Below are 11,378 nucleotides of genomic sequence, written 5' to 3' on the forward strand. Positions count from 1 at the left end.
TTAGCTGTATTCACATGCATATTATTTGCTTGCACCCAGGTTATCAAATGAGCCAGAGCACCCTGTCTCCATTCCCAAATCCTAGCCTGCCTCCATACCAGGAGGGACTGCCCACCCTTCCCCTAGTATTCCTGCTCTGCTCCCCCCGGAAAATCCAACTGTCCTATCTGCAGGGATGGGGTGTAACAACATCAGCTAGAACAGGTGAGCCCAGCCAGACCTGGCCCTCACTTGGGGACGGAGGGAGCAGCATTGGGTGGGACAGCCTTGCTGCTAGCAGCCAAGCTCTGCTCTCCTACAACAAACTAGTTCAACTCCCGCCCCCCCTGCAGCCTGCCTGGAAGGGCCCAGGGGTGGGGGCGAGGCGCAGAAACTGCACAGAGGAGCCTACAGCCAGGGCATTTATTGGGGAAGGAGCTTGGTTCCAGATGAATGCAGGCCACTGTGTGGGTGCAGGACAGTGCCCCTGCCTCTGGGGCAGGAGCATGGCACAGTGTCCTCTGCCCTTACCTAGGGCCAGCCTGGCCCACTTGCTCACCCAGCAGCTCCTAGCCCTGCCAGGGCCTGGCCACACACTTCACAGTCACCCTCAGTCTCTGCGCTGCCATGGGCAGCATGACCCCTCTGGCCTAGCGAGCCTTCTTGGGGGGGCGCTGGTGGTGCCTGGAATGCTGAGGTGTGGGCACCAGGGCAGCGCTCCCTCTGCGGGTGGGCATGGTGCTCTGGGGGCTAGCGTCCTCAGCAGATATGGGCTGGATGATGTGGCCTGGCTGGGCGAGGATGCGGGGGGCTGTCAGCTTCTGGAAGGCTCGCTGTGTGTTCCACGTGGGCCCCACTGGCGCCCGGATGCTCCGCTCAAACTGCTGGCGGCGGTCGAAGGGGAAAGGGACCTCATTGACCTGCCAGAGCGGGAGATACAGACAGGGTCAGCACCCTGTCCTGGCACCAGACTGGGCATGGCTGGTCTCGCTAGGGCAGCCAGGGCATGCTAAGGGGGTCACTAGAGACCCACACTAGAGGGAGAGCTGCCTGCGCTGGGCTCCACATAGGCTGGATCTTCGCTCCAGGCCCCCACTACCCCAGTATTCAGGGCTGGTGGGGACTCAGCCCCGAAGCAGAGGAGAGCCCAGCTGTGATGCTGGCTGCTGCAGGGAAGCTGTGGTGTCAGTGCTGCTCCTGCCTGCTGCAGCTGGAACCCTGGCACCCCGTACACAGTCAGCTGAGGCCAGGGCTCATGGAGGTTTGGTGCGACTGGTCCTGGGAGGGAAGTGATTCCTGAAACAGCCTCCTTGCTGGCCAGAGTGCCTGCCCAGCCTACTCTAAGCCTGTGCACTGGAGCCACTGTGGTTCTAGTTGTCCCCACAGTGCCCTTTGGTCTGTCTGAGGGCCGAACAACTCCTTCCTATCCAGGGACTCATCAGGGAGAAACTAACCTCTCCAGGACCTGCCACCAGGGCAGTCAGGGTTCCCCTTACCTGGTGTGCTGCAGCCAGGATGTTGCGCTGCTGGCTAATGATGACATGGGGCAGGTGCTGATCTCTCCTCGGTGGCCCCGACACCGGCTTGATGAGGAACCTGAGAGACAAAGAGACAGATTAGGCTGCAAGGCTCCAGTGAGGGGCGAGACATCCCCCCATGCCCTGGTCTTGCTTGTACGTACCGCTTCCTCTTCCTGGCACTAGGCCGCAGCCCCGTGCCACCCCACTCGCCCCATCCGGGTAGAACCAGATCCATGGCCTGCGGCTTCCCCGCCTGCTCCACCTTGCGCTTCTCTTGCAGGAAGTCAGCAATGATGTCATCCCCCGCAAAGGCCTCCTTGATCACCAGCCTCTGGTCTGCAGCCTCCTCCTCCTGCCAGAGAGAGATAAGCACCCATGGCACCCGCCTACCTCCCTTCCCAAGACAGAGACCAGCACCCATGGCATCTGCCTGCCCCTCTCCCCCTGCCTGAGACAGAGATCAGACCCAGGGCACCCTCCTGCCCTCTCCCTGAGACAGATTAGCACCCATGGCACCCACCTGGCCCCCTCACTAAGACAGAGATCAGCACCCATGGCACCTCCTCCCCTCTCCCCACTCCTTATAGCAGCAGGCAGCACGGAGCCCAGCTCACCTCGTCCTGCAGAGAGACCGGCTGGGCAGGACACTGGATCACGTGCGACTCCCCAGCCAGGACTGCCTGCAGATTGATCATCTTCTGCTTAGGTGCCTTCTTGGCCGTGTGGCCACCCCCAGCACTGCCCTCTTCCTCTGACTCCTCCAGTGTCCCGGTGGGCCAGGGCCGCTCCTGTTCTTCTGCCCCCTCCTCCTGGCCCAAAGCATCTATCTCCTCCAGCGTGCACCGCCTGCCCAGCTGCTCGGACAGCAGCGGCCCCTCCGACAGCAGCGGCCCCTCCAGCCCCTGGGCAGGTTGTTCCACTCCAGGATCCGTCTGCACATTTGACAGCAGCTCTACAAACAAGTGTTCCTCCTCCGCTTCGCCAGCACCTGCAGAGAGCACTGGGTGAAGGACACTACTACCCGTTGTGGGTATAACAGGCCCCAAGGATGGCATGGGGGGGCCCAGCAGGCTGATGGGTGAGAGATGCTGCTCCTCCCAGAGCAGCAGGGTGGCAACGGATTCACACACCCTCTCTTCCAGCCCAACCAGCTCCTGACAGATGGTGGTAGGCGGCTCCAAACCTGACTCCTGTCCTCCCATCACATCAGGCCCAGGGCCTGCCCCCCCCCCCCCCCCCCCGGGCCTCCCCCCCCCCCCCCCCAACCTCCTCCCCCGACATCCAGCCCTGGGCCTGCCCACTCTCCCGACATCAGGTCCCGGCCCACAATGGGGCTCCGGGCTCCCGACATCTGGCCCCAGCCTGCTCACCCTTGGGCTCTGGGCTCCCCGCCTGTTGCCGTGTACATCGTCTTTGCTCAAAGTCTTGTAACAAGATCTCCTCCTCTGACACCTCCTCTCCCTCATTCCCAGCATCCTCTGGGGCAACAGACTCTCTGGGGTCCTTGGGATCCTCCTGCATCCCAGAGTCCTTTGCTTCACTGCTGGGTTTCCCCAACATCCAAGGGTTGGCTCCGTCCATGCTGGGCTGCACCTCTTTAATGGGGTCCGGGAGGAGGCCTTCCCCAGCCACGTCGCCCTCCTCTTCGCCCTCTGGCTCCATAGGCACTTTCTGGGTCAGCTCCTTGTTCCTGGCCAGCTGCTCCTGCATGGCCTTGCGGGCCTGCAGGGACATGGGAACACATTCACAGCCAGGCCCAGAAAAGCCCCCACACTGCCCCCAACACAGAGCCACCCTTCCCCCAACAGCTCCTCACCTCCAAGTTGTACTTGGCCATAATGGATCTGGAGCGGGCCCATTTCCCCTTGTTCTGGTGCTTGAGGCTCATCCTCTCCTGGGGAGGGAAGAAAGCAAAGAGAGGCATCAGCAAGGGCTTCTCTGGGGGGCTGGGGAATCTCAGGGTGCAGAAAGTCCCCGAGGCATCACCTCAATCCTGCTTCTCTCCATCTCCTCCAGCTTTGTCAGGGCAGCCTCGGGGTCTAGCTTCCGCAGCACCTCAAACTCTTTCAGGGCCTTGCGAGTCATGCCCTTCTGCAGCACTCGGTGGTACCTGCGCAGTGAGAGCAGAGCAGCCAGAAGGTGAAGGTGCCAGCTGAGCTGCCCTCCCACAGCAGGAAGTGAGAGAGCTCACACTGGCTCATCTCTAACCCGCCCCGCACCTGAGCTCCAGGGCAAGTGGAACCCAGGGCTCTTAGCAGGCCCCCCAACCTCCCCACACACTAACACCTGCATGGCCGGCTCCTTACTTCTTGCTCTTGATCTTCTTCTCTCGTCGGGCCTTGGCCTCATAGTAGGACTGCAGGGCACGGGCCTTCTGCAGCTCTGCCCGGCGCAGCTGAGCCTGAAACACACAGCACAGGGTGACGGCCAGCTTCAAGGGGGGCCTGCACCCCAGGGGGGCACGGACAGGGAGGGCATGGCCCACTCACCTCCTCCAGGCTCATCGCCCGCAGCGAGGCCTCTTCCAGAGGCGTCAGCAGCGGGTCCGTCACCGGCTGCTGCGTCTTATGGAGAAGACTGAAGATCTCCTGCTCCAGCGGCGTTCGGGTCTTCGGGACAAGGAAGGCAGCAAGTGAGCACATACAACGTGTGCAAGGGCAACCTCATTGGGATCTCCCCGACCATGGGCTCTGGCCATCCCACCCACTCCCCCTCACAGGCCCAGAGGGAGGGAGGGATTCCCTTCTTCCTGCGGGCCCCAAGATTAGCAAGGGGAGCCACCAGCCAGTCTTAGCAGCCCCACCTCAGTGAGGGCTCAGGTGACGCCCCACCTCAGTGAGGGCTGCTAGTCACATGGGAGCCCCCAGCCTCTGCCAGCTCCTCACCCTCAAAATAACCCAAAGGAGTGGGGGCCATTTCACCATAGCTCCTGAGAGGGGATGGGGAGGACACGGGGGGGGGGGGGGGGGACGACACAACACACCAATTGAACCCAAGGCTCCGGGGGTGAGGAGGGGGCACCCAGACAAGTGTACTATAGATCACTGGGCAATTTCCACCGAAGGGTCAGGGAGACATCCCCATTAACTGCCCCTATCCTTTTGCCCTATCTGGTCCCCACTATTGTGGGGATTTCAGGGTGCAGGATCGGGACCCCCAGGTGGTGGGGGTTAGGTGGGTGGGGACTTGGGTCTGGGGACTTCCTGAGGCCAGTCTGCTGGGGCAAAGGGGGCACAACAGCAAGAACCTGCCGCTTTCACAAGGCTTTTGGTGAAAATTCAACATCAGCCCGGGGCTGAAACCAAGCCAGGCCTGGTGCGTGGACCAGCCACCCCCAGCCAGCACATGGGGTGGGCACCCCCAGAATACCAGGCACAGCTAGAAAGCCTCCACTATCAACACAGGGCACTGCCCAGCAGCGCCCTGAAGGCTAGTCTTGGCCATGGTCAGAGAGGCAGAGGTGAATGACAAAACCCAGCAACCCTGGCTCAGTCCCCAGTCCAACCCCCCGCCCCCCAACACTCCCCAGCCAGTGCCCCAGAGGAAGCCCCTGCGCCCCAGGGAACACAGGGGGGAGATGGGATGCAGAATGTCCATCTGACAGCCCTTTGTCAGCCACCCAGGCATGTGTGCTCAGAATCCAGAGGACATCTTTCATCTCAGCCAACAGCCAGCACCAGAACACAGCCATCTCTGTGGCACTACGCAGCCGCTGCCTAACATGCACAGCAACATGCACAGCTGCTCAGGACAAGAAGCGGCCAAAGCCAACCAAAACCACAGGGGAAATGTGGGGACTGAATGGGAGGGATTCCCTGTGGCAGTGTCTAGAGAGGACTCCCGGGTGATTCCCCCCCCCAAGAGAAAGCCCTGGGACCCTGGGGGAGCGAAAGGCTGATTTCCCACCTCATCTGAAAGAGGCTCCTCAGAGCCCATCACAGCACTGGGACCTACCTGGGCCTCCTGTTGTGGGTGCCCCAGAGAGCCAGACTCTCCGTGCAGAGCACAGACCCATTTCTCAGCTCTCACTTTTACAGTCCTAAGCGTCCTTCTTTGGGGGGAGAATTTTACAAGCAAGCGTGCAGTGGTCAGCGAAGCCTTTGCATTTCCCTTGGACTGCTCGGCGAGGCCAGGCCCAGAGAACCCCTTCAGCCCTTGCACTGCTGGCAGGGCAGTCACAGCACGTGCTTCCCTCTGGACTGGAGGCCGTTAGGCCCTGGTGCTGAGCCTTACACACAGCTGGCTATGGATTCCCCATGCATTTACCTCACTAGGGACTGGGACTGCTGGAGCAGTCTCCTGCCTCACTGGGGACCAGTGCTGCCCCAACTTGCACTCTGCACAGGGGGAATGTTTGTGGAAAGGCTGCAATGGTCTCGCAGTTTGGGGGAAGAGGACCCCACCCCAGTGGAAGGGTCCCTTGTCACTGGACAGCTCCAGCACTGCAGAACTTGAGGGAAAGAGTGGAAATCTTGTTAGGGAGAGGGTCTTGCTGGGGTGGGAAGAAGGCAGAGCTGGGGGGCTGCAGACTGTAACAAGGCAGCCCCCTCCCACTTTCCTGTCCCATCCCAGCAGGTGCTGAGAGCAGCTGAGCAGTATTCAGCTGAGACTGTGGTGTCAGGACCCTGGGTTGAGGTCAGGAACTTAGCAGGAAGAGAAGGGAGCTGCAGAGAGAAAGGACAGCTCTGACCTGCTCCCTCCTTCCTGAGTGAGGCCCCGGACAGTTTGGAATCTATTTGGCCCTGGGAAGGTTGAGAAGGAGACTACTCAGATTTAGGGGGCAGAGAGTAAGCCAGCAGAGCTTGGGATGGCCACACACCACTGGCCCCCAACCTTCACCGTGCACGCCTGTCTGCACTGCAAAGTGCTGTGCATCAGCTACCAGTGTGGAATGCGGGGCAGAACATGGGGAGGTCAGCTCCAAGTAGCCCAGCTGTGTGTGTGCCCAGCCTCACACTGAACCTTCCCCCGGAAGCTGCATGGCTTGCCATGGCCCCGCTGAGCTAGCATAAAAGCACAGACATACACACCCCGCATGCCGGAGCTGGCACTGCCCCTCGTTCTCACCGTGTCTCTCAGCTGGCTGGTGTGAAGTTCAGGCCTGTCTGCCACAGCAAGGCTGGCCCTGGGCTCGCCCAGTGCTCAGAAGCCTGATGCGCTCCTGCTCCACCAGTGACCTCAGGGTTGGGATCAGGCACAAACCACCCCCAAGGGGGCATAGACACCTGTGCTGGTGCTGACACCCCCCCTCCCCCGACGCCATGCAACAGCACCCACCTTCCAGCTGGTCAACACCTCCTCGATGGGTGCAACCCTCATCTGCTCCTGCTTCAGGGGGAAAACCAACTGCTCCGCTCGTCGGTTCTGCAGAACCACCTGCTCCCACTTGGCAACAGCCTTCGAGGTCTTATTGTAGGCAGCTTCCCTCACAACCTGCAGTCACAAGAGAGAGTCTGAGAGGACAGAATAGGCCCCAGGTCTGCGATGACACCAGGCGCCAAGGTCTGGATAGCAAGGAAACCCAGCAAGTAACCCAGATGGGGAGAGGCATTCAGCTCAGCCACACAGGACTGAGACCAACCATCACTGCTTATCTCCATGGCTGCCCCCTGCTCACTCCCAACTCACGCCCACCCTGCTCTGCCCTTGACCTACCCCCATCATCTCAGGCACTACTGGCTCAGCCAGGATGGACGGACAAACAGACTCTTACCCGCTCTGACTCTTCTTTGCTGAGTGGCAGCTCCACGGACTTTTTCTGCTTGACTCTATTCAATTGCTTCTTCACAATGCCCAGGGAGGACGAGGCCCGGATGGACCCCAGCAGCTCAGGCAGGACCAGCTTCTCCCCGGCACCTGTAGGAACCAGTGCAGTCAATGCAGGCAGGATGTCACAGAGCTCCCAGCAGAGGGCGCCAACAGGGAACCATCTGCTGGGTTCCTGCGCCCTCCCCCTACGCAGCCCATTGCAGGCAGCTTCCCACACCACCACCTTGGAGTAAGGATGAAGTGACCCAGTTAAGCAGGGTCCCCTGCCTGAGAGCTGCAGAAACAGTTTGGAGAAAGGCTCATCCCATCCCATCTTCTCCCCCACCAGAAAGAACACACCTTCGCAGCTGAGGTTGAACTCAGACACCTGCAAGCTCGCTTCTGTGCGTTCAGCCAGCTTCCCCCTAGAAGAGAGGAGGCAGAATATATGGGGACCCCTTGTGTGCAGTCCACCAGCACCCCTGCCCATGCAATGCCCCCACTCCTGGTCGCGACAAGCAGTCCAAACGTAGAGGAGCCAAGTGCGCCACAGCCCTCCCGAAAGTGTGAGAGAATGTGGGATGGGGGAGGGGGAGGCGAGCACAATGTTCCCTCTAATTTTTTACATCCATGTGCAGAATTAATTTTGTTATGTGCACCAATATGGAGGTGATGTGTGGCGGGGATGGTGCCGCAGGGTTCAGAGTGTGGGAAGGGGCTCAGGGCTCAGACAGAGAATTGGGATCTGGGGGGTGAGGGCTCCGGCTGAGGATGAAGGCTCTGGGGTGGGGCCCGGGATAAGGGGTTTGGAGTGTGGGAGGGGGGCTCAGGGCTGTGGCAGAGGGTTGGGATGTGGGGAGGTGAGGGCTCTGGCTGGGGGTGCAGGCTCTGGGGTGGGGCTGAGGATGAAGGATTTGGGGTGCAGGCTGCCCCAAGGGAGAGAGGACTCCCCCCAGCCCTCTGTCACCACAGCAGCCCGGGGAGGGGCACCTCTCTCCCTGGCGCGGCCCTTGATAGTCTGCTGTGCAGCCATGCAACTTAGAGAGAACTTAGCCCGGGGGCCCCCCGTAGCCCCGCCCCTGGCCAAGCTGGAAGCCTGAACGGGCCGGAGAGCCCACTCCTACTGCCTGGGGGGAGGGCGGGGGGCAAAAGAAGCCCTCTGCCTGTGTCCTGGGCCCCCTGCCCAGGGCACGTGGAGGGACCCAGGCTCCCCACATCTGCCTTCTGGCTGGGGGGCATGCCTCGGAGCCGCAGCCTGCCCATGATAAGAGTTGGGCAGGCAGCTGTGGGGAGACGTGGTAGACCCTCCACCTGCCTGCGGGGCGGGGAGGCCCCCAGCCTGTGTCCCCGCCCAGCCCGCGACTCCACAGCTCCTCACAGCTGCCCGCACAGCTCTTACCATGGGCGGGCTGCAGCTCTGAGGCCTCCAGCCAGAGCCAGGTCGACAAGAGCCATGCGGGCAGCTGTGGGGAGCTGGCACGTAGATGCGGACTCTCCATCTGCCCTGAGCTAGGCGGGGACATGGGCCTGGGGCTGCTCTCAGACCTCCTGCAACTCAGGCAACTGGAGGGTCCACCACAGCTCCCCTCAACTGCCGGACTTCTTGGCTCGGCTCCACGCTGGCCTGGCCAGGGCAGTGGGGCCTTGGGGGGCGAGAAGGGGGGGGAGAAGGGGAATGGGGTGAGGTCTGCCTCAGTGAAAAGTGGACATGCCAGGTCCCTCAACTTTCAAAAAGTGGGAGGGCCCTGGCAATGTGGCGATCCCCCCGGTTCCTGCACCACTGAGAGGAGGCCATTCCTGCATCTTAGCAGGGGGGTAGACTTTATGACCCTTGCGGTCCCTTCTGACCCTCTTGGTCTATGGTTGTGATGGGGGCATGTGGGGCAAGCTGCCTCCCAGACAACCCAGGGGCCTAGGGGCCTTCGCTGCTGCCACACTTGCCCTGAGCACAGCGTGGGAGCCATAGCAGCCTAGACACGAATGTCTAAGAGCCTCCGGGTGATGAGCAAGCGTGACCCCGACACTCACCGCTTCCTTCCAGTGAGGGAGCTGATGGCCTCCAAGAGCTGACTATGCCGCCTCTCCTCATTGCCATCCCCCTGGCACACAGGAGACAAAATTAATGCAGCCCGCACTGGCACAGCCCTTCGGCACCTAGCCACGAGGAGTCCCTTCAGTCACCAGAGAGGCTCTGCCCTGCTCCTACAGCAGGTCTGCAAGGGGGACAGCAGGCTGGCCTTCGGTTACAGGCCTGATCCCTGGAGCGGAGTGCCCACAGTGCCCACCTCTGGCACAGTGCCCACATCACCAAACACAAATGTCAGCTCAGCCTGAGGCCCCACCACCACCACATGTCTTGCTCCCACTGCCTCTCAAGTCCTCCCCGGGACCTCCCTCCACTACACTGCCACCTTCATACACCCCTGATGACCTGGCCCCCCGGGCTGTCTCGCTACCTGCCCCATTCTACCTCACTAATTTTACTACAACACAAGAGAAGACAATAGAGCTCACTGTATTTACCCCCCAGGGCAGGACAACGCCCCCCCCCCCCCCCCGTGGGAGACCTGAGCCCTCCTGTCAGCAACAGCCTGGCATGCACTCGGGGTAAACTACCAAACGCAGCCATGCCTTGAGGTCACTGCCCCAGTGCTGGGGCACAAGGGCCTCTCCTACCTCATCCTCACTGGCGCTCACAGGGTGGTCGCTCCGGAACAAATCCTCCTCTGCCATTGGCCACTCCAGGAAGCTGCTGCAGGGGAGACACGAGCTAGGCTCAGGCTTGGTCCCCTTGGCATAGGATCGCACAGGCTACGGGGCCAGCCAGGTCCTGCGGGACGAGCTACCTGGGAAACTGGCACTTAAAAGACAGCACAAGCCTGCCAAGGATGCTTTAGTCAGAGATGGGACCGGGACCAGGACCAGGCCTAGGGTGACCAGATGTCCCGATTTTTTAGGGACAGTTCTGATTTTGGGGTCTTTTTCACATTTGCTGTCTGGTCACCCCAACCAGGCCCCGACTCCACCCCGGCGGGGACCAGGAAGTCCGGCTCCCTCACAGTAGCCCAAGGCTACTTCATCCTCCCCGCGGCAGGGCGGAGCCAGCAGAGCCCGTCGGGGACAGGCTGTCCGCAGACACCGCGGCAAGCCGGAGGAGAAACCAGCCCCCAGGCCCCTCACCTCCGCCGTGCGCCCAGCCCGGCTCCCCGCCCGGCCAGCACACGTGGGTAGGAAGAGGTACTGCGGGACGCAGGTCGCAAAGAGCCGCACTTCCGCCCCGCACAGAGCTGGCGTCACCGCGAGCCGCGGCACTTCCGCCCCGCGCTGCGCACGTTAGCTCTGGCTGTTGCCATGGCAGTGGGGTCATGGGAGGCCTGGCTGGGCTGGTACTTCCTGCGGCCGGCCGGCGCTGAGCGCTCGGACCCGGCCCGGGGGAGCCAGCGTGCGGCCCCTGGCGCTGTGTCCCCGGGGCACTCGGCCCCGGCACCGTCCCCCGCCCGGGGTGACCCCTCCTCTCCCAGCCTCGCCGCCTCTGGGACTCGGCCGGCTCCTCGCGTTGCGCCCCGTGTGGCCAGCCAGCCCCAGCCCGGGGAGCGCCCACTGCCCCGCGGGACGCGCTGCTAGCGGCACGGCGGTGAGACTGGCGCTGACCGAGCTGGCGGCGGCGCTACTGCTGTGGCTGAAGAGCGTTTACCAGGAAGCCCCGGGCTCAAGCCCCGGACCAGCGCACCCTATGGAAAAGGATAAACCATTTGTGCATCAGTCACTCGGCCGAATTGCCTCTACTGGGGGAACCTCTCTGGGCCCAGGCAGTGGGGTCTCCATTTTATTTTGTATCTCTTGGGGCCCAGGCAGCCCATTCAGGCTGCACCCATCTAGGAGAAAACGCTGGCGGTCAGAAGGCCCCGTCTGACTTGGAGAACGGGCTAAAAGCAAGATGCTAATGGATTCAGAGTGGATTCAGAGAAAAATGTTAGACAGTTTCATTCATACCCCCTGGATCCAGATGCACAAAAGTATTTCCAACCAAATCCATCAATCTTTTTTTGGCCTGAATGGCATGTTACCCCCACAGTGTTAGATGATCCCAGTCAGGGTCGGCTCCAGGCACCAGCTCAGCAAGCAGGTGCT

The 11,378-nt window shown here is 61.7% G+C and overlaps 1 protein-coding gene across 2 annotated transcripts; it reads right to left on the reverse strand.

Annotated features, from left to right (window-relative positions):
• Window positions 1-386: 386 nt before the first annotated feature.
• UTP14A (UTP14A small subunit processome component) lies at window positions 387-10,571 on the reverse strand. 2 transcript variants are annotated; one of them, XM_034782310.1, is made up of 15 exons: window positions 10,428-10,571; window positions 9,924-9,999; window positions 9,276-9,346; window positions 7,608-7,672; window positions 7,213-7,355; window positions 6,777-6,932; window positions 3,989-4,108; window positions 3,806-3,900; window positions 3,486-3,609; window positions 3,316-3,393; window positions 2,870-3,221; window positions 2,114-2,487; window positions 1,661-1,851; window positions 1,476-1,575; window positions 387-899 (listed from the first exon to the last, which is right to left on the reverse strand). In XM_034782310.1, the coding sequence occupies exons 2-15, from the start codon at window positions 9,978-9,980 to the stop codon at window positions 630-632; spliced, it is 2,196 nt and encodes a 731-aa protein (XP_034638201.1). In that variant the 5' UTR covers window positions 9,981-9,999; window positions 10,428-10,571; the 3' UTR covers window positions 387-629. The 2 variants fall into 2 exon arrangements, with proteins under 2 accessions (XP_034638201.1, XP_034638202.1); XM_034782311.1 differs by lacking the exon at window positions 10,428-10,571 and having other exon boundaries at window positions 9,924-10,421.
• Between the last annotated feature and the right edge of the window lie 807 nt (window positions 10,572-11,378).

The sequence above is a fragment of the Trachemys scripta genome, chromosome 9, assembly GCF_013100865.1.
Source record: "Trachemys scripta elegans isolate TJP31775 chromosome 9, CAS_Tse_1.0, whole genome shotgun sequence".
In the NCBI taxonomy this organism is placed as follows: domain Eukaryota; kingdom Metazoa; phylum Chordata; order Testudines; family Emydidae; genus Trachemys; species Trachemys scripta.